The sequence below is a fragment of the Telmatherina bonti genome (assembly GCF_933228915.1).
Source record: "Telmatherina bonti genome assembly, chromosome: 9".
NCBI lineage: Eukaryota > Metazoa > Chordata > Actinopteri > Atheriniformes > Telmatherinidae > Telmatherina > Telmatherina bonti.
This window is the reverse complement of record NC_136627.1, coordinates 1,963,772-1,985,106: the sequence shown is the minus strand read 5'-3', so window position 1 is coordinate 1,985,106 and position 21,335 is coordinate 1,963,772. Positions and strand designations below refer to the sequence as shown.

General features: G+C 48.9%; 1 protein-coding gene across 1 annotated transcript; it reads right to left on the bottom strand.

Annotated features, from left to right (window-relative positions):
* Positions 1-966: 966 nt before the first annotated feature.
* pipox (pipecolic acid oxidase) lies at positions 967-20,977 on the bottom strand (the record flags this gene model as incomplete). The annotated part of the gene is made up of 8 exons (XM_079246642.1): positions 967-1,097; positions 4,497-4,659; positions 6,348-6,497; positions 7,804-7,956; positions 8,744-8,926; positions 11,393-11,606; positions 12,143-12,291; positions 20,867-20,977. 8 exons carry the CDS (start codon positions 20,975-20,977, stop codon positions 967-969), a joined length of 1,254 nt encoding a protein of 417 aa, XP_079102768.1.
* Between the last annotated feature and the right edge of the window lie 358 nt (positions 20,978-21,335).

Here is a 21,335-nt window from a genome sequence, read left to right as displayed (position 1 = left end):
TCAACAACACCCGGTCTGCTTACGTCCACCTTCCTAACATCAACTGCCTACGTCCATCTCTCACGCCACACGCCACTACCATCCATGTTCACAGTCTTGTCACTTCACGTATTGATTACTGTAACCAACTTCTCTTTGGTTTACCCAGTAAATCACTTTACAACGGCAGCTCCTCCAGAACTCGGCTGCTCGGATCATAACCTGCACCTCCTCTTCTGATCATATTACCCCGGTCCTTCAGCAGCTCCACTGGCTCCCAATAAAACACAGAAACAACTTCAACATCCTGCTCCTCACCTCCAAATGCATCCATGATCTGGCCCCTCCTTACCTGTCTGACCTGCTCCACATCGCTACTCCCTCCCGTACTCTCAGGTCCTCATCCTCCATCCTCCTCCTCACAGTTCCGTCTGCCAGAGGGAGAGCCTTTAGTCACTCTGCTCCCCGGCTCTGGAACTTTCTCCCATCTGAGCCTTGAAACACTGACTTTCTCCCATTACTCCCATTACTCCAATCCCATTTTAAAACTCATCTAAACTGGCCGACTCTCTCTGACCCTTTTAACTGTCTGCCTTGCTTGGTTTTGGTTTTAATGTTTTAATTCTTATGTGATCTGTTTCTGTTTCTTTTTGTAAGGTTACCAAAAAGGCAGCTAGAAATAAAGTCCCTAAGAGTCCCTGATAGCCCCAGAGAAAGACGCTAGACCTGCCGATGCGCACTAACTGGAGGTAATTCTCACACAACTGGGCTTTCAGGGGGAAAATAAAGATGGTGACCATCTAGTTTTTTGCCCTTTTCATATCTTTCTGTGAATGTTTTAATAAAAGTACCTTAGAGAAGGACAAGAGGGTTCTGAACAAAGTTGTTATCATAAAATTATGTAAAGGATTTCAGAAACTGAATTTATTAAATATGGTTCATCTGGTGTTAAAGGTGTAAAACAACCTTTTTAAATACAACTCCGCCCTATAAAGCGGATTTGGTCTTGTCCAGGAAACGACTGATCCGGAAAGGTGAAAGGTCATAAGAAGGTACGTCGCCCTGGCTGAGTTCACAAAGAAGCTTGCCGACGATTGGTCCAAACTTGAAACCATGACCTGGAGGAACAAAATGACAATGAGATAAACCATCAGCGGGGATCCAGCAGATGAGAAAAGAATATCTGTTAAAATAACCTGTTTTAATATAAGGAAAAAGTTATCATGAAGATTCAGACTATAATCCAAAGAAATATTCTGCCAATGCAAACACTCGGTTTGTTGACAGAACGGAAACTTTAATACAACATTAAAGTTTTATTTTTTACTACTAGAAATCTTCCAAAGGAAAGAAAACAAACTAACCAGTCAGAAGGAGCTCTGTGGTTTATTTCATACCTTTGAGCATAAAACCAACATCCAGGTGACCAGAAAGGAAATCAAACCTCTACGTAAAAAAACAAACAAGCCTCAATCCAGGAATTTTAGCTCCAACTATATCTGCCCATACGGCAGCTGGTATGGGCAGTATGAGGGGGTCGAACCGTGGCCTTTCTGTACGTGCATGTTCTGTCCAGGTACTCTGGTTTCCTCCCACCATCCACAGACATGCATGTTGCTTGGTTACTCTAAATCCTCCCTCGAAGTGTATGTATGTGTGCATGTGTGTGTGTGTGTGTGTGTGTCTGCGTGGCCCTGTGATGGACTGGTGACCTGTCCAGGTGTACCAGTGGCTGCTGGGATAGACTCCAGCTTCCCCGCGACCCTTACTCAGACTCAGCAGTTTGGAAAATAATTTAATTCAATGGATTAAATTAAATATGAGATATTTGAGAGTACAGAATGACTTTTCTTCACTCCATCGTTGCACATTTTCAGCGGACAGTTAAGGGAACAAAAAGAAGTTATTTTATCATTCATATATATATATATATATATATATACTTTTAATTAATTTATCAAGCAGTTATCTGAACTTTTCCTGCCAAATATCATCAAAAATGTGCCAAAAAATTTCACACTGGTCGGGTCTCATCATAGCACAGAGTCAGACGTGGCCTGAGATGAAGGACTGCTGTCGGGGCTAAACATCTCAGTGGTGCGTTCAACAGCGTTGATCACATCATTCCCTCTCTGTCCCAACTGGTCTCTCCTCCTTGAGCCGGCTTCTGGACGGTTTCCTTCCTGTTAAAAGGGAGTTTTTTCCTTCCCACTGTCGCCTCGTGCAGCTCAGGATGGGAGATTGGATCCAAGGATTCCAAGCAATCTGTTGGTTTTCTTTTCCTAGAATATTTAGTTTTAATTCAACTGAAGTGTCTGTAAATGCTTTGAGATAACATTGTTGTGAAGTTTCCAACTGACCTGGAAAGATTTCCCATGCTAAACTGGATGCGACGCCACAGCTCCTGCTGGAAAAGGTGGTTTAATCTAAAGCCTTACCAAATGTCCCTTCCTGCACTGGCTTGTGATTTCTCTGGCTTACTGTCGGAATCTTCTCAGCTTATCAAGAGTTCTTCTCCTTCGGCTCATTTTTAGCAATTCTACAAGCAGAGAGCTTGTAGAATTGGTGGAGTTGTGAGGAAACAAGTGTTAAAACGAGTGTGAAATGTGATCTCAAACTAAGGACCAGACCAACTGAAATAACAATTTTTCAGTCATAACTTACAACCTAGTTTTGGGATAAATCATGGTTTGCAGGCATAAATGGACGGCAGGTACAGATGTGTTGCAGACTCCCTTTTTAAATTAGAGTTTGGTGCATTTTTGATAGAAGATCCAAAGAACAATGATCTAAGTGTGAAAGAAAGCCAAACATATTCTTGCAGTGAGACAAACGCAGAGACCAGACGTTACATGAAGGTTTGTCCTGAAGTCAGGAGGGAAACAGGAAAAGGTGTAACCGCTGTCTTTGTTTGGAAGGTCAGAGAGGGAGTCTGAAGGTGCTGGAGGGAACTAGGACTCTCAGGTTGAAAACTCCTGCAGATTATGGCTGGCTTTGAGGTGGTGAAGGTTTGGCTCGAGCAGCTCGGCTTTGTGGCCAGCACCAAGCCCAGAGGGTTGCTTTGCAGCCATGACAACCCTCGGTACCTTCTCCTCTTCTACTTAACAAATGATGACAGAAAATAAGACTTTTTTTCCCACATTAAACTTGTAAGACTGAACATGCAAAACCAGTAGAAATAATATTTAATTTCAGCTTCCTGGGACCATCTGCTCCATGCAGAGAGCAGCAAAAGCTGAGGGAAATGACAGGAGATGATCCTGGTTCTCTCTGTGGACCACAAGGACAAAGCATGACTGATGTGGAGCAGAGAAGCAGAACATACTGTATGGGAGGACAATCTACACAGAGCAGCATTCTTCACGTCGAAATAACCCAGAAGGTCCCAATCAAAGCAGACGTTTACCCTGAAACATCAGAAGCATCGGATCTTCCTCACTCCTCTTCCTCTACACTCTCAAAAACAGAGGTACAAGATGAGGACATTTCTGTACCTATAGGTACATTTTAAAGAAATGTTTTCTCAAAAGTACAATACTGGTCTTTAAGAGACCAGAAGCACCTTCAGAGTACGAAAAAGGGTTCAAAGTGACATAAAGTACAAATTTGTACCATTTTAACCATAAGGGTACCTGCAGCATTGAAAAATGTGATGTTAATGGCTGTAATGTTACAAACTAGAGCAGAGTTGAGTGATGACAGTAGAACTACTTAACAGTCATTTACTACACCAGACAATGAAGGTCAGATGCTGCAAACTAAGTGTACGGCTGGTCAGTATTTTGAGTTTATGAAGATTATTTCTAGATTAAAGATAAGATAATATTGCTAAGTGGAATGGACCAGGCCTAAAAAAACATAACTTGATAAGGTGAGGTTGAACTTGATAAGGTACAGAAATAGACCAGAACTGAAGGGTACAGAAATGTCTCTCAAAAGAGTACACCCCCAGCGACAAGCATTTGTACCTTTTTAGGTACAAGCTGGTACCTCTATTATTGAGTGTGTATCAGCTGGTTTAGTTCAATCCAGGACTAAAAACCAGGATTTGTTTATCAGATACAGCTTTAATCTGGGACCTGACCTGATCTAATAATGGAGCGTTTTAGATTGTTTTATCTAATTTCTTCATTTAAACAGGTGGTCCTGATGAGACGCAGTCCGTTTACAACGGAGAGGTTTTACTTCACACGTCACAGCTACGCTCCTGCAGCCGTGTCTCCGTCCTCGTGCCCATGTCCTCAGTCCTAACACATGTCTATCATCCTGGTGACCACATTACTCCTGAGGATTCTGAGAGCAAATTATGTCAACTTTCTCCACAACATTTCCTCTTTAAAGAATTCCTTTCCAGTCGGACTGAGGAAAATGGCTGAAACAGAACATCAGGGAATCCGACTGCTGCCAAACTTCCGGCTGAATTCCTCCATGGCAGTTTTCAGACAACGTAATGAAATGCTGCTTAGTTTACAGAATGAACCTTTCATTCTAAATTTCTAACAAACAAACAAACAAACAATCATGACACAAATGAAATAAAAGCATTGTAGCAGTCTGCAACGAAGTAGAAACGTCCACAAGAAGATTTGATCTGGTTCCATTACCTGAGAATCCCGCTCCGATGACAATATTCCTGTAGGAGGGGTGATGGTCCAGAATGAAATGACGGTCAGGTGTCATCTGCAAAAACAACAAAACATGACTATTTAATTCAGTTCAGTTCAGTTCAATTTATAATAAAATTCGTAATAAAAAGTAGTATTAATTAAATCATTAATTCGTGACGGGGATCCGATCCCCTGCCCTCCTGGGACCAGAATCTCGCCATCTTCTGAAGCCAGAAATGTTTCACTGTGAAAACAGGAGGGTGAAACCAGCGCAGGTTGTTGTTATTTAGAGGCTGGGAACTCTTCATAAACACAAACCGGTGTTGGACCCAGAACTCACAAAAAGTTTTACAAAGTTTCAGAAATAGTTGGGAAACCGACACGGTGGATAACAAGCCGTGTGTGGACCTCTGACCACGTCGGCTCTGGACATGTGAGGCTGAAACTTTTCTGCTTGCAGAGATTTTTTTTCAGATTTTCAAAACTTAATTTCAGGTTTTCCGTTTTCAAAAACGGACTTTTAAGGTTTCAAAACGTTTTGTTTCAGTCTCAGATTGTGGCAGGATCCTGTGCTGCGCTTCACGAGGCACCAGTGGGAAGGAGGAAACTGCTCCCACCACGTTGCCAGTGTCCATGTTCCACATCCGAACACGCCCCCATCCGAACACCCACCCAACCATCCGAACACGCCCCCCATCCGAACACCCACCCAACCATCCGAACACGCCCCCATCCGAACACCCACCCAACCATCCGAACACGCCCCCCATCCGAACACCCACCCAACCATCCGAACACGCCCCCATCCGAACACCCACCCAACCATCCGAACACGCCCCCATCCGAACACCCACCCAACCATCCGAACACGCCCCCCATCCGAACACCCACCCAACCATCCGAACACGCCCCCATCCGAACACCCACCCAACCATTCGAACACGCCCCCCATCCAAACACCCACCCAACCATCCGAACACACCCCCATCCGAACACCCACCCAACCATCCGAACACGCCCCCCATCCGAACACCCACCCAACCATCCGAACACGCCCCCATCCGAACACACCCCCATCCGAACACCCACCCAACCATCCAAACACCCACCCAACCATCCGAACACGCCCCCATCCGAACACACCCCCATCCGAACACCCACCCAACCATCCAAACACCCACCCAACCATCCGAACACGCCCCCCATCCGAACACACCCCCATCCGAACACCCACCCAACCATCCGAACATGCCCCCCATCCGAACACCCACCCAACCATCCGAACACGCCCCCCATCCGAACACCCACCCAACCATCCGAACACCCACCCCATCCGAACACCCACCCAACCATCCGAACACGCCCCCCATCCGAACACGCCCCCCATCCGAACACACCCCCATCCGAACACCCACCCAACCATCCGAACACGCCCCCCATCCGAACACCCACCCAACCATCCGAACACCCCCCACCCATCCAAACACGCCCCCCGCCCATCCGAACACCCACCCAACCATCCGAACACCCACCCAACCATCCGAACACGCCCCCCACCCATCCGAACACGCCCCCCACCCATCCGAACACGCCCCCCATCCGAACACCCACCCAACCATCCGAACACCCACCCACCCATCCGAACACCCCCCACCAATCTGAACCCTCCCCCCAACCGCACCCATCCGAACACGCGCCTCCTCCGAACACCCCCCCCACCCCACACCTGGCCTGACTAATTGTGTCTGAAAGGCAGCGTACTGTGTACATGCAGCTCTCCACCACGGCAGGTTCAGGGAACAGTCCTGGCAGACTTCGGCTGACAAATCGCTGGAGGATATCGATGTCGGACCGGTCCGTCTGCTGGTCTCTGAAGTCTGGATCCGTTCCACTGCCGATGTGGTAGCAAATCTGCATGGAAATATGAAAACATGGAAACACGTGACCTGCTGAGCTCTGCCATCTGATGATGACCACGTAGACCCGATCATCAAAACCTGAAACGTTCCTTCAGCTGAAAACGCGCTGAACAGAACAACGACAATAAAGAAGCGCCCACCTTCTTTATAGAAGCTGCCCCGTCACAAGTAAGCGCCCACTTCTGAAGTGGCAGCTTCTCATTGGATCACAGGAGGGGAGGGACTTCTGGTTAGTTAAGCCACGCCCACTCGTGACGTGGCAGCTTCTCATTGGATGACAGGGGTCATAAATCATTCTTTTGCATAATTTGACATAAGGTGGGCCCCTACTTTATTAACGACCACATGGTTCAACTAAAACGCCTTTCACACCGAGAATTACCTGAAAATCTGCTAAAAGGTGGAACAGACGCTGTCTGAAAATGTCTGAATCTGAAATGTGCTGACGGGTGATGATGATGATGATGAGTAACTTTTACAATAAAAAATTAGTACATGGAGAAACTTACTGCTTAGAGCCACAGAACCTGTTCCATAACGTAGAATGAAGAAATCTGAACATTTTATGAGTTTCTATGTGTCATAACAACATGAGACCTGCAGAGTCCACATGGACACAGCTGCACCATCGGATCAGCATCTGTTTAAGTCGTCTCAGAGGACTGAGTCTGCAGGACTCATGATGTTCGGTTCTGCACTCGGCACAGAGAAACATCTCTTGTGTTTAAAGTCCATGAATAGAAGTTTTAATAGATAAAATGATGGATTCTTTTATGTGTTCTCCATGTTTTGCATGATGGTTCAGTTAAGGACAGGGGTGTCCAGCTCTGTCCTCCAGGGCCACAATCCTGCCGGTTTTCCATGTATCCCTGCTCCAACACGCCTGACTCAAAGCAATCAGTCATTGTGCAGAACTTCATTGGCTGTTGGATCCATTTAACTGAAGCGAGTTGTGTTGGAGCAGGGATACATGGAAAACCTGTCTTTAAGGACCAACTTTGGCCACTCCTGGTTTAGGACCTACTGTAGTCCTGCAGCAGTCGGTGGGTTAGGGACAGTACGTTTCTCTTATAAGTTCTGAAATCAGCAAAGTTCAGGCACCATGGTGTTAATTATTCCACCGTAGGAGAGGAAACCTGGAAACACGTCTGTCCTGTAGAACCTTACTAACAACCAGGACTGGAGACCATCTGGAACTTAAATCCATGTTCGTTTCTGCAAGCTGTTTACATCAAAAAGCAGCACTGATTTATGGAAACCCTCCCATCCACCCGAGGTTTTCATCACCTTCGTCATACCTTCATCATCCCCGGGTACTCGTTGGACGGGAGGCCGTAGATGTGCTCCTTGGACTCCTCACCTTCAGTCAGCAGGAAGCAGGGGAAGCGCCGCTCCACGTTGTAGGACCCAGGAAACTTCTCTCTCCAGTAGCACACATTGATCTTCAAGACCTGGTAATCAGATAAAAGCAGTAGGACCCACCCCGAACCCAGAGATCAGACTTGGTTCTTTAAATTACAGCCTAAAAACATGAAAGATTGATGCCCTCTGGTCGACCCTGATCCTAGTTCGATGTTGATGGACATTATGAATATTGCTCCAGACATAACCGCTGTCTGACTGAGGGTGACGATACATCCATGTTGTTTATGAGTTCTTTATTAGTCAATACGACACAGAAAAGCTCCAACGCTGAGCTTTGAGGTTTACATCAGATCATGCATGTATAACCTCCTGCACGACTGCCTTTGGACTTCGACTCATGGAAATGTTTTATATTATTTAGACGGACTGCAGACTTAGCTCACAGAGGAGGTTATGTAGAGAGTATGTCCTCAAGTGGAGACAGATCTGGTGTTGAAACAAGGTCATTCATGAAATAATGAATATATAATCTGTAAAAATCTATGTTACTGTTTTCTTTTTAACCATTTAAATTTTACAGTGTCGCTCTGGCTTAATTTAATTTAATTTAATTTAATTTAATTTAATTTAATTTAATTTAATTTAATATTTATGTGGCTGTTTTTTTCTATGTTCTTTTGTCTTCAGAAATTATTGTAAATAAATTACTATTTTTAATATATTTTTCTGTTTATCTAAAATTTAAAAATAAAAACAGCAAAAATATTAGTCTGCCTAAAACTGTACAATATATGATATGTTTAATCATTCATAAATATGCTGGCACAACAACAGCAATAATAATAATAATAATAATAATAATAATAATAAAACCTCTAGCGGTAAGTTGAGGCCTGTGTGGACCAGTAGTCTGTTAGCCCAGGGTCCAGCAGTGACCACCAAACTCTTAGCCTGGTAAACATGAGAAGAGGTTGTCACGGTGATGACGGCGCCTGGTTTGATGTCGGTCACCCTCTCTTTGTCCCGTAGGATCCCGCCCAACTTCTGGAACTGCTCCTGGAGAAGAAAACAAACAGTAATGAATGAAAATCATTTCATTTAAACTGTTAAAACCTAAATCAAACCAACAATGTGAGAACATTTATGTGTTGAAATCCATAAAGTCATAGCAGTGACGTCAAAAGGTCACATCATGAAACCAAACAGAACAACTCCTCCAGGATGAAGGGTTTCATGCTACTTTACAGTAAAACTGTGGGAGTTTGACAGCATCTGCATCGTTGACTGTGGCATCCTGACTTTAAAAAGAAAACACGTATTTAGAAGGATCATTCACGTCAAGGCAGTCTCCCTGATCCGAACAAAATAACTAGAGAAACATCTTGGTTCTGTGGCCATACAGAACATTTACATACAAATAACCCGAAAAAAGTGTCATCCATTCATGGCTAAAACGGGAAAGGGAACATCATGCTCATGCACATACCTGAAAATGATTGAGACGTCTCAAAAAGAAAAACATGTCTGTTGAATCTGTTGAGGAGACATCCCGGTTTTTATAGGAAAACACATGTTCAGCCATGAAGCTGTAGTTTTATATGTCTGGAGTTTCACTGTAAAGGGTACATACTATATGCAGATAGCATCGATTTTTATAAGCTAATGCACACATCGGATGTCATGGGATGGATGAAACATTTGCAAGGCAGGTGTCATAATATAAAGATTTTAGGATTTCAGATGATAATTCTAATAGGACTTATGGTGCATTTAGCTAAGGTGGAATTATGTAGTCACGAACTTTTCCATGAACCATTTTCATAAAATGAAGAAAAAAGGAAATGAGGCAAAATGAGCACTAGCAGTATAGCACCATATTGCTATAATTTAGACAATTCATCATCATCCATCCATCCATCATCCATCCATTCATCCATCATCCATCCATCATCCATCCATCCATCACCCATCCATCATCCATCCATCCATCCATCCATCATCCATCCATCATCCATCCATCCATCCATCCATCCATCATCCATCCATTCATCACCCATCCATCATCCATCCATCCATCACCCATCCATCATCCATCCATCCATCACCCATCCATCATCCATCCATCATCCATCCATTCATCCATCCATCCATTCATCCATCCATCCATCCATCACCCATCCATCATCCATCCATCCATCCATCCATCCATCATCCATCCATCTATCCATCCATCATCCATCCATCCATCCATCACCCATCCATCATCCATCCATCATCCATCCATCCATCCATCACCCATCCATCATCCATCCATCATCCATCCATCCATCCATCACCCATCCATCATCCATCCATTCATCCATCACCCATCCATCATCCATCCATCCATCACCCATCCATCATCCATCCATCATCCATCCATCCATCCATCACCCATCCATCATCCATCCATCATCCATCCATCCATCCATCACCCATCCATCATCCATCCATCATCCATCCATCCATCCATCACCCATCCATCATCCATCCATCATCCATCCATCATCCATCCATCCATCCATCACCCATCCATCATCCATCCATTCATCCATCACCCATCCATCATCCATCCATCATCCATCCATCCATCCATCCATCACCCATCCATCATCCATCCATCATCCATCCATCCATCCATCACCCATCCATCATCCATCCATCATCCATCCATCCATCCATCACCCATCCATCATCCATCCATCATCCATCCATCCATCCATCACCCATCCATCATCCATCCATCATCCATCCATTCATCCATCACCCATCCATCATCCATCCATCATCCATCCATCCATCACCCATCCATCATCCATCCATCATCCATCCATCCATCCATCACCCATCCATCATCCATCACCCATCCATCATCCATCCATCATCCATCCATCCATCCATCACCCATCCATCATCCATCCATCACCCATCCATCATCCATCCATCATCCATCCATCCATCCATCACCCATCCATCATCCATCCATCATCCATCCATCCATCCATCCAAACCCACAGGCACCAAGTCAGGGGACAATGAGTATGCCCACACCTGCTCGGCACCTCTACAGAGTGGAAGAAAGTCCATCTCTTCTCTTGGACACTGGTTCTAGATCCCAAGCCATGCGCTGAGGTGAGTCCAGTTATAACCAACCACATGCACCAGCTCAGACTCCTTCCCACCGGAGAGGTGACGTTCCACAGCCCCAAAGCTAGCTTCTGCAGACAGGGGTCTGACTGCCAGGGTGCCCGCCTACGGCTACTACCCACCTGCCAAAGCACCTGGATGGACATGGATGGTGGGTCCACATTTTCACAATTTGAAAAGAGAAAACATTTGATTTGAATATTTCAAATAGAAAAAAATGTATTTTTTCCTTAATTTTATTTTGTTTAACAAGGAATAGCGATCCACTCTCACACATCTGAATTTAAAAAGGTGGAAAACTTTGTTGTGACTTTAAAACCTGAAACCACATCTGACCTGAACAGTCTTGAGAGCTCGATCAGCATACAGGACCCCAGCAGTCACATCTACCACCGCTCCGTCTCCTGCTGCCAGGACCATGTTTGGGATGTGTTGGCTGAAGTTTCCATGGTTCAGCGTTACCATGGGAACCTTGTTCTTCACCAGAGTATTCCTAAACATCTGGAAGTTGGAACTCTGCTCGGGTCCCATAACCAGAAGTCCTGTTTGCCTGAAAGGAATATGAAATTTCAGGAAAGCTTAAGTGTCATAGTTTACAAACCATGTATTTCACACAACAATAAAGAGTTAATTTCTGTTCATAGCTGTGTTTCTGGTTGTTGCTGGATCTGGCTTTGGCTTTGATGGGTAAAACTTCTAGCTGTAAAGACGAACCATGTTAACTGATGATGGCTTTCTGAAGTCTTCCTGAGGCCCACATGGTGATATTTTTTACACAATGTCAGTTTTTAATGCAGACTGAGGGATTGAAGGTCGAGGGCATTCAGTGTTGGTTTTCAGTCTTGCTGCTTCAAGCCAAGCTTCTTGCTCCAGATGTTGTTGATGATATAATGACCTGTAGATGATGATATCCTTAAATTAATGTAACTGTATGTTGAGAAACGGTGTTCCATAACTGTTGGAGTATTTGCTCACACAGTTGTTCTCAAAGTGGTGAACTTCACCTCATCCTTGCGTACGAGCGACTGATGCTCCTTTTATACCCAATCATGACACCCACCTGCATTCAGATAACCAGTTTATTACCTGTACAGTTTCACACCCGCCTCCTTCTCCAGCTGAGCCCACAGCTCGTAGCATTCCTGCATCATCTGAGTGTAGAAGTCCTGCTCGTAGGCCTTGCGGATGATGCGAGTCTGGCCATGGGAGCTCCCGCGGGTATGAGGCAGAACAAACTAGAAACAGGAAGTGACCCACACAACAGTGACTACTAATGAAACATTGCCCCCACATAGCTGCATATTTACACCTACATTTTCAGACCCCAACCAGTGTGTTGATATTTTGACTTTTTGTTGCTATTTTTTATGTTCTTGTTGATATTTTTATGAGATACTACAGGCTGTACACACCATGTTTTTACATAAGATAAAGATTTTCAGCTCAACTTTCTGGTGCTCTCCTTCAAATTCAATTTGTTATGCCACAAACAAGTCATTACACATGTATTACACATGACCACAGTCATTACATGATGTTAACATGATGTGTTCTTCAGATTTAATCGTTTTTATGGTTCTGGGCCAAGCTTGTCCCTGTGAATGTGCAGAGGGACATTGGCAGATCTTCCCCTCTGAAACTAATTCCCAGTTTCTGCCTATGTGCATGAAAGTCCACATGGCCTTCGCTGTCGTTCTGGTCTACAGATGGTGGAAGTCAGGACAGAACTTGGGATAAAAGCTGCTCTTCCACTTGTAAATTCCAGCAAACTGATGTGAAATTAAAGAGAATTGATCTCTCTCGGGGAGTTTCAGAGCTGGAAAGAAACTCTCCTTGTCAATGTGACCTCTTTGCATAATTCATCCCATCTGGGCTGTCATGAATATTCTGTGTACATAATGTTGGCTGCTCCCTCTTTCTTTTAATCTGGTTGATAGTTCTGTCTGTGTTTTTCCATTAAAACAGAAATCTGTTTCTCGCCGTGTTTTGTTTTTTCTTGTTTCTCTGGACATTATGAAGATTTCTACGTTCAGTGTTTTTTTTCCTCTCCGTCTGGGTTTTTCTCCTCTGGTTGGGTGGTCTATTCGGTTCGAGTCAGAGGTACCCGACACTGCCCCTAGATGTCCTCACTTACCTTCATCTGTTATTAAACCACTGTTTAGTTGAGACTTTGTTCAGGTCCTCTCTCCACACCAGAGACCCATCAGGATCACAAATGACTGATTAGTATCTGGACTTGTAATGTCATATAACTCACGACACAAGCAGGTGAAACAATCAATACAATGATTCAATATCATCTGCCTGAACTAAAAGCAGGTAAACATGTGCTCGATGTTCTCCAGAAAGGACATTTTCCATCAAACCATTTTTCTAAGTGAGGGGAGGAGTTACTTGGAGAGCAGCTGGGTACATCTGGACAGTCTGACTAACCTGGTTATTATAACTAAAATGTGGATCAGTCTGGTTTTGGTTTTATTTAAATGTTTAATTGATCAGGAGGAAAACTGTATTGTTTTACTGTGATCTCTCTGGAAGTGATTAATAACATGTCCTTACTGATCGGCGAGTCCTGAAACTGATCAGAACTGTTGTTATTGTTCGTTAACTGCAACAGAAAAAAGCTGCTCATACATTATAAATTTACATTTTAATGTTATTTCTGCATGAAATATTTTCTGTTTTTTCTAAGATGTTGCGCAGACAAGCGTTATGGTTTGGACCCACTGGTCTGTACCCGCTGGTCTGTACCCGCTGGTCTGTACCCGCTGGTCTGTACTCACTGGTCTGTACCCGCTGGTCTGTACCCGCTGGTCTGTACTCAATGGTCTGTACCCGCTGGTCTGTACTCAATGGTCTGTACCCGCTGGTCTGTACCCGCTGGTCTGTACTCAATGGTCTGTACCCGCTGGTCTGTACTCACTGGTCTGTACCCGCTGGTCTGTACTCAATGGTCTGTACCCGCTGGTCTGTACTCACTGGTCTGTACCCGCTGGTCTGTACTCAATGGTCTGTACCCGCTGGTCTGTACCCGCTGGTCTGTACTCAATGGTCTGTACCCGCTGGTCTGTACCCGCTGGTCTGTACCCGCTGGTCTGTACTCACTGGTCTGTACCCGCTGCTCTGTACCCGCTGGTCTGTACTCAATGGTCTGTACCGCTGGTCTGTACCCGCTGGTCTGTACCCGCTGGTCTGTACTCACTGGTCTGTACCCGCTGGTCTGTACTCACTGGTCTGTACCCGCTGGTCTGTACTCACTGGTCTGTACCCGCTGGTCTGTACCCGCTGGTCTGTACTCACTGGTCTGTACCCGCTGGTCTGTACCCGCTGGTCTGTACTCACTGGTCTGTACCCGCTAGTCTGTACCCGCTGGTCTGTACTCAATGGTCTGTACCCGCTGGTCTGTACCCGCTGGTCTGTACTCAATGGTCTGTACCCGCTGGTCTGTACCCGCTGGTCTGTACTCAATGGTCTGTACCCGCTGGTCTGTACCCGCTGGTCTGTACCCACTGGTCTGTACCCGCTGGTCTGTACTCACTGGTCTGTACTCAATGGTCTGTACCCGCTGGTCTGTACCCACTGGTCTGTACTCACTGGTCTGTACCCGCTAGTCTGTACCCGCTGGTCTATACCCACTGGTCTGTACTCGCTGGTCTGTACCCACTGGTCTATACCCGCTGGTCTGTACCCGCTGGTCTGTACCCGCTGGTCTATACCCGCTGGTCTATACCCGCTGGTCTGTACCCGCTGGTCTGTACCCGCTAGTCTGTACCCGCTGGTCTGTACCCGCTGGTCTGTATCCGCTGGTCTGTACTCAATGGTCTGTACCCGCTGGTCTGTACCCGCTGGTCTGTACTCAATGGTCTGTACCCGCTGGTCTGTACTCAATGGTCTGTACCCGCTGGTCTGTACCCGCTGGTCTGTACCCACTGGTCTGTACCCGCTGGTCTGTACTCACTGGTCTGTACTCAATGGTCTGTACCCGCTGGTCTGTACCCACTGGTCTGTACTCACTGGTCTGTACCCGCTAGTCTGTACCCGCTGGTCTATACCCACTGGTCTGTACTCACTGGTCTGTACCCACTGGTCTATACCCGCTGGTCTGTACCCGCAGGTCTGTACCCGCTGGTCTATACCCGCTGGTCTATACCCGCTGGTCTGTACCCGCTGGTCTGTACCCGCTAGTCTGTACCCGCTGGTCTGTACCCGCTGGTCTGTATCCGCTGGTCTGTACCCGCTGGTCTGTAACCACTGGTCTGTACCCGCTAGTCTGTACCCGCTGGTCTATACCTGCTGGTCTATACCCGGTGGTCTGTACCCGCTGGTCTGTACCCCCTGGTCTGTACCCCCTGGTCTGTACCCGCTGGTCTGTACCCGCTGGTCTGTATCCACTGGTCTGTATCCACTGGTCTGTACCCGCTAGTCTGTTCCCGCTGGTCTGTACCCGTTGGTCTATACCCGCTGGTCTGTACCCGCTGGTCTGTACCCGCTGGTCTGTACCCGCTGGTCTGTACCCACTGGTCTGTACCCGCTGGTTTGTACCCGCTGGTTTGTACCCGCTGGTTTGTACCCGCTGGTCTGTACCCGCTGGTCTGTACCCGCTGGTCTATACCCGCTGGTCTATACCCGCTGGTCTGTACCGGCTGGTCTATACCCACTGGTCTATACCTGCTGGTCTGTACCTGCTGGTCTGTACTCGCTGGTCTATACCCACTGGTCTGTACCTGCTGGTCTGTACCCGCTGGTCTGTACTCACTGGTCTGTACCCGCTGGTCTGTACCCGCTGGTCTATACCCACAGTTCTATACCCGCTGGTCTGTACCCGCTGGTCTATACCCACTGGTCTGTACCTGCTGGTCTGTACTCGCTGGTCTGTACCCGCTGGTCTGTACCCGCTGGTCTGTACCCGCTGGTCTGTACCCGCTGGTCTATACCCGCTGGTCTGTACCCGCTGGTCTATACCCGCTGGTCTGTACCCGCTGGTCTATACCCACTGGTCTGTACCTGCTGGTCTGTACCCGCTGGTCTATACCTGCTGGTCTGTACCTGCTGGTCTGTACCCGCTGGTCTATACCCGCTGGTCTGTACCCGCTGGTCTGTACCCGCTGGTCTATACCCGCTGGTCTGTACCCGCTGGTCTATACCCGCTGGTCTGTACCCGCTGGTCTATACCCACTGGTCTGTACCTGCTGGTCTGTACCTGCTGGTCTGTACCCGCTGGTCTATACCCGCTGGTCTGTACCCGCTGGTCTATACCCGCTGGTCTATACCCGCTGGTCTGTACCCGCTGGTCTATACCCACTGGTCTGTACCTGCTGGTCTATACCCGCTGGTCTGTACCCGCTGGTCTGTACCCGCTGGTCTATACCCACTGGTCTGTACCTGCTGGTCTGTACCCGCTGGTCTATACCTGCTGGTCTGTACCTGCTGGTCTGTACCCGCTGGTCTATACCCGCTGGTCTGTACCCGCTGGTCTGTACCCGCTGGTCTATACCCGCTGGTCTGTACCCGCAGGTCTGTACCCGCTGGTCTATACCCGCTGGTCTATACCCGCTGGTCTGTACCCGCTGGTCTGTACCCGCTAGTCTGTACCCGCTGGTCTGTACCCGCTGGTCTGTATCCGCTGGTCTGTACCCGCTGGTCTGTAACCACTGGTCTGTACCCGCTAGTCTGTACCCGCTGGTCTATACCTGCTGGTCTATACCCGGTGGTCTGTACCCGCTGGTCTGTACCCCCTGGTCTGTACCCCCTGGTCTGTACCCGCTGGTCTGTACCCGCTGGTCTGTATCCACTGGTCTGTATCCACTGGTCTGTACCCGCTAGTCTGTTCCCGCTGGTCTGTACCCGTTGGTCTATACCCGCTGGTCTGTACCCGCTGGTCTGTACCCGCTGGTCTGTACCCGCTGGTCTGTACCCACTGGTCTATACCCGCTGGTTTGTACCCGCTGGTTTGTACCCGCTGGTTTGTACCCGCTGGTCTGTACCCGCTGGTCTGTACCCGCTGGTCTATACCCGCTGGTCTATACCCGCTGGTCTATACCCGCTGGTCTGTACCCGCTGGTCTATACCCACTGGTCTATACCTGCTGGTCTGTACCTGCTGGTCTGTACTCGCTGGTCTATACCCACTGGTCTGTACCTGCTGGTCTGTACCCGCTGGTCTGTACTCACTGGTCTGTACCCGCTGGTCTGTACCCGCTGGTCTATACCCACAGTTCTATACCCGCTGGTCTGTACCCGCTGGTCTATACCCACTGGTCTGTACCCGCTAGTCTGTTCCCGCTGGTCTGTACCCGTTGGTCTATACCCGCTGGTCTGTACCCGCTGGTCTGTACCCGCTGGTCTGTACCCGCTGGTCTGTACCCACTGGTCTATACCCGCTGGTTTGTACCCGCTGGTTTGTACCCGCTGGTTTGTACCCGCTGGTCTGTACCCGCTGGTCTGTACCCGCTGGTCTATACCCGCTGGTCTATACCCGCTGGTCTGTACCCGCTGGTCTATACCCACTGGTCTATACCTGCTGGTCTGTACCTGCTGGTCTGTACTCGCTGGTCTATACCCACTGGTCTGTACCTGCTGGTCTGTACCCGCTGGTCTGTACTCACTGGTCTGTACCCGCTGGTCTGTACCCGCTCGTCTATACCCACAGTTCTATACCCGCTGGTCTGTACCCGCTGGTCTATACCCACTGGTCTGTACCTGCTGGTCTGTACTCGCTGGTCTGTACCCGCTGGTCTGTACCCGCTGGTCTATACCCGCTGGTCTGTACCCGCTGGTCTGTACCCGCTGGTTTATACCCGCTGGTCTGTACCCGCTGGTCTATACCCGCTGGTCTGTACCCGCTGGTCTATACCCACTGGTCTGTACCTGCTGGTCTGTACCCGCTGGTCTATACCTGCTGGTCTGTACCTGCTGGTCTGTACCCGCTGGTCTATACCCGCTGGTCTGTACCCGCTGGTCTGTACCCGCTGGTCTATACCCGCTGGTCTGTACCCGCTGGTCTATACCCGCTGGTCTGTACCCGCTGGTCTATACCCACTGGTCTGTACCTGCTGGTCTGTACCCGCTGGTCTGTACCCGCTGGTCTATACCCGCTGGTCTGTACCCGCTGGTCTATACCCGCTGGTCTATACCCGCTGGTCTGTACCCGCTGGTCTATACCCACTGGTCTGTACCTGCTGGTCTATACCCGCTGGTCTATACCCGCTGGTCTGTACCCGCTGGTCTATACCCACTGGTCTGTACCTGCTGGTCTGTACCCGCTGGTCTATACCTGCTGGTCTGTACCTGCTGGTCTGTACCCGCTGGTCTATACCCGCTGGTCTGTACCCGCTGGTCTGTACCCGCTGGTCTATACCCGCTGGTCTGTACCCGCTGGTCTATACCCGCTGGTCTGTACCCGCTGGTCTATACCCACTGGTCTGTACCTGCTGGTCTGTACCTGCTGGTCTGTACCCGCTGGTCTGTACTCACTGGTCTGTACCCGCTGGTCTGTACCCGCTGGTCTATACCCACAGTTCTATACCCGCTGGTCTGTACCCGCTGGTCTATACCCACTGGTCTGTACCCGCTAGTCTGTTCACGCTGGTCTGTACCCGTTGGTCTATACCCGCTGGTCTGTACCCGCTGGTCTGTACCCGCTGGTCTGTACCCGCTGGTCTGTACCCACTGGTCTATACCCGCTGGTTTGTACCCGCTGGTTTGTACCCGCTGGTTTGTACCCGCTGGTCTGTACCCGCTGGTCTGTACCCGCTGGTCTATACCCGCTGGTCTATACCCGCTGGTCTGTACCCGCTGGTCTATACCCACTGGTCTATACCTGCTGGTCTGTACCTGCTGGTCTGTACTCGCTGGTCTATACCCACTGGTCTGTACCTGCTGGTCTGTACCCGCTGGTCTGTACTCACTGGTCTGTACCCGCTGGTCTGTACCCGCTGGTCTATACCCACAGTTCTATACCCGCTGGTCTGTACCCGCTGGTCTATACCCACTGGTCTGTACCTGCTGGTCTGTACTCGCTGGTCTGTACCCGCTGGTCTGTACCCGCTGGTCTGTACCCGCTGGTCTGTACCCGCTGGTCTATACCCGCTGGTCTGTACCCGCTGGTCTATACCCGCTGGTCTGTACCCGCTGGTCTATACCCACTGGTCTGTACCTGCTGGTCTGTACCCGCTGGTCTATACCTGCTGGTCTGTACCTGCTGGTCTGTACCCGCTGGTCTTTACCCGCTGGTCTGTACCCGCTGGTCTGTACCCGCTGGTCTATACCCGCTGGTCTGTACCCGCTGGTCTATACCCGCTGGTCTGTACCCGCTGGTCTATACCCACTGGTCTGTACCTGCTGGTCTGTACCCGCTGGTCTGTACCCGCTGGTCTATACCCGCTGGTCTGTACCCGCTGGTCTATACCCGCTGGTCTATACCCGCTGGTCTATACCCACTGGTCTGTACCTGCTGGTCTGTACCCGCTGGTCTATACCTGCTGGTCTGTACCTGCTGGTCTGTACCCGCTGGTCTATACCCGCTGGTCTGTACCCGCTGGTCTGTACCCGCTGGTCTATACCCGCTGGTCTGTACCCGCTGGTCTATACCCGCTGGTCTGTACCCGCTGGTCTATACCCACTGGTCTGTACCTGCTGGTCTGTACCTGCTGGTCTGTACCCGCTGGTCTATACCCGCTGGTCTGTACCCGCTGGTCTATACCCGCTGGTCTGTACCTGCTGGTCTGTACCCGCTGGTCTATACCCGCTGGTCTGTACCCGCTGGTCTGTACCCGCTGGTCTATACCCGCTGGTCTGTACCCGCTGGTCTATACCCGCTGGTCTGTACCCGCTGGTCTATACCCACTGGTCTGTACCCGCTGGTCTGTACCTGCTGGTCTGTACCCGCTGGTCTATACCCGCTGGTCTGTACCCGCTGGTCTATACCCGCTGGTCTGTACCCGCTGGTCTGTACCCACTGGTCTATACCCACTGGTCTGTACCCGCTGGTCTGTACCCGCTGGTCTATACCCGCTGGTCTGTACCCGCTGGTCTATACCCACTGGTCTGTACCCGCTGGTCTATACCCGCTGGTCTATACCCGCTGGTCTGTACCCGCTGGTCTATACCCACTGGTCTGTACCCGCTGGTCTATACCCGCTGGTCTATACCCACTGGTCTGTACCTGCTGGTCTGTACCTGCTGGTCTGTACCCGCTGGTCTATACCCGCTGGTCTGTACCCGCTGGTCTATACCCGCTGGTCTGTACCCGCTGGTCTGTACCCGCTGGTCTATACCCACTGGTCTGTACCTGCTGGTCTATACCCGCTGGTCTATACCCACTGGTCTGTACCCGCTGGTCTGTACCTGCTGGTCTGTACCCGCTGGTCTATACCCGCTGGTCTGTACCCGCTGGTCTATACCCGCTGGTCTATACCCGCTGGTCTGTACCCGCTGGTCTATACCCACTGGTCTGTACCTGCTGGTCTATACCCGCTGGTCTGTACCCGCTGGTCTATACCCGCTGGTCTATACCCGCTGGTCTGTACCCGCTGGTCTATACCCGCTGGTCTGTACCCGCTGGTCTATACCCGCAGCAGACTGGACCAGAGTCTACCAACACTGGCAAAAACTGGCTCACCTGGTCGGATCAAGCCTCAGGGACGGGACGCCAAGTCAGTTAGTTAGTTAGTTCATTAGTCAATTAGTCAGTCAGTTTGTTAGTTAGCTAGTTACTTAGTTATTTAGTTAGTTATAAAACACTTTAAGACGTCTGAAGGAGAAGGATTATTTTCTCTTGTACAGAGTGTGTCTGGAATTAAAGGTGACCGACCTGCTCCAGCAGCAGGGTCCTCCTCCTCCTCTGAGCCAGCTGATAGGCTGTGAAGGATCCCTGAACTCCGGCTCCGATCACGATGCAGTCAAACTCCTCCTGAGCAGACATGTTGACAACTTTCACGATGTTCCAGACACGACTCTTATTCAGGTCAACTCCTGCAGGTCCGCCCAGAATACTGCGCAACGTTTTAGCCCTGCGTACTGTCTGACAGGAACATGCAGACACGAGGAGGTTTTAATCTTGGTTGGGAGTGAAGACAAACAGCATAACAACTGGACACTGATTTTGACACACATTATGATTATGATACATCAAACCAGTTTAAAATCTTCACTGGTTTCCAGTCAGTCCCAGTATAGATTGTAACAACCAGAGCAGTTCAGGACCAGAAGCCACCTGTGGTGCGTTCAGAGAATATAAACCCACACAGCTCTTAGATCCATTATTTAGGTCAACCAGACTC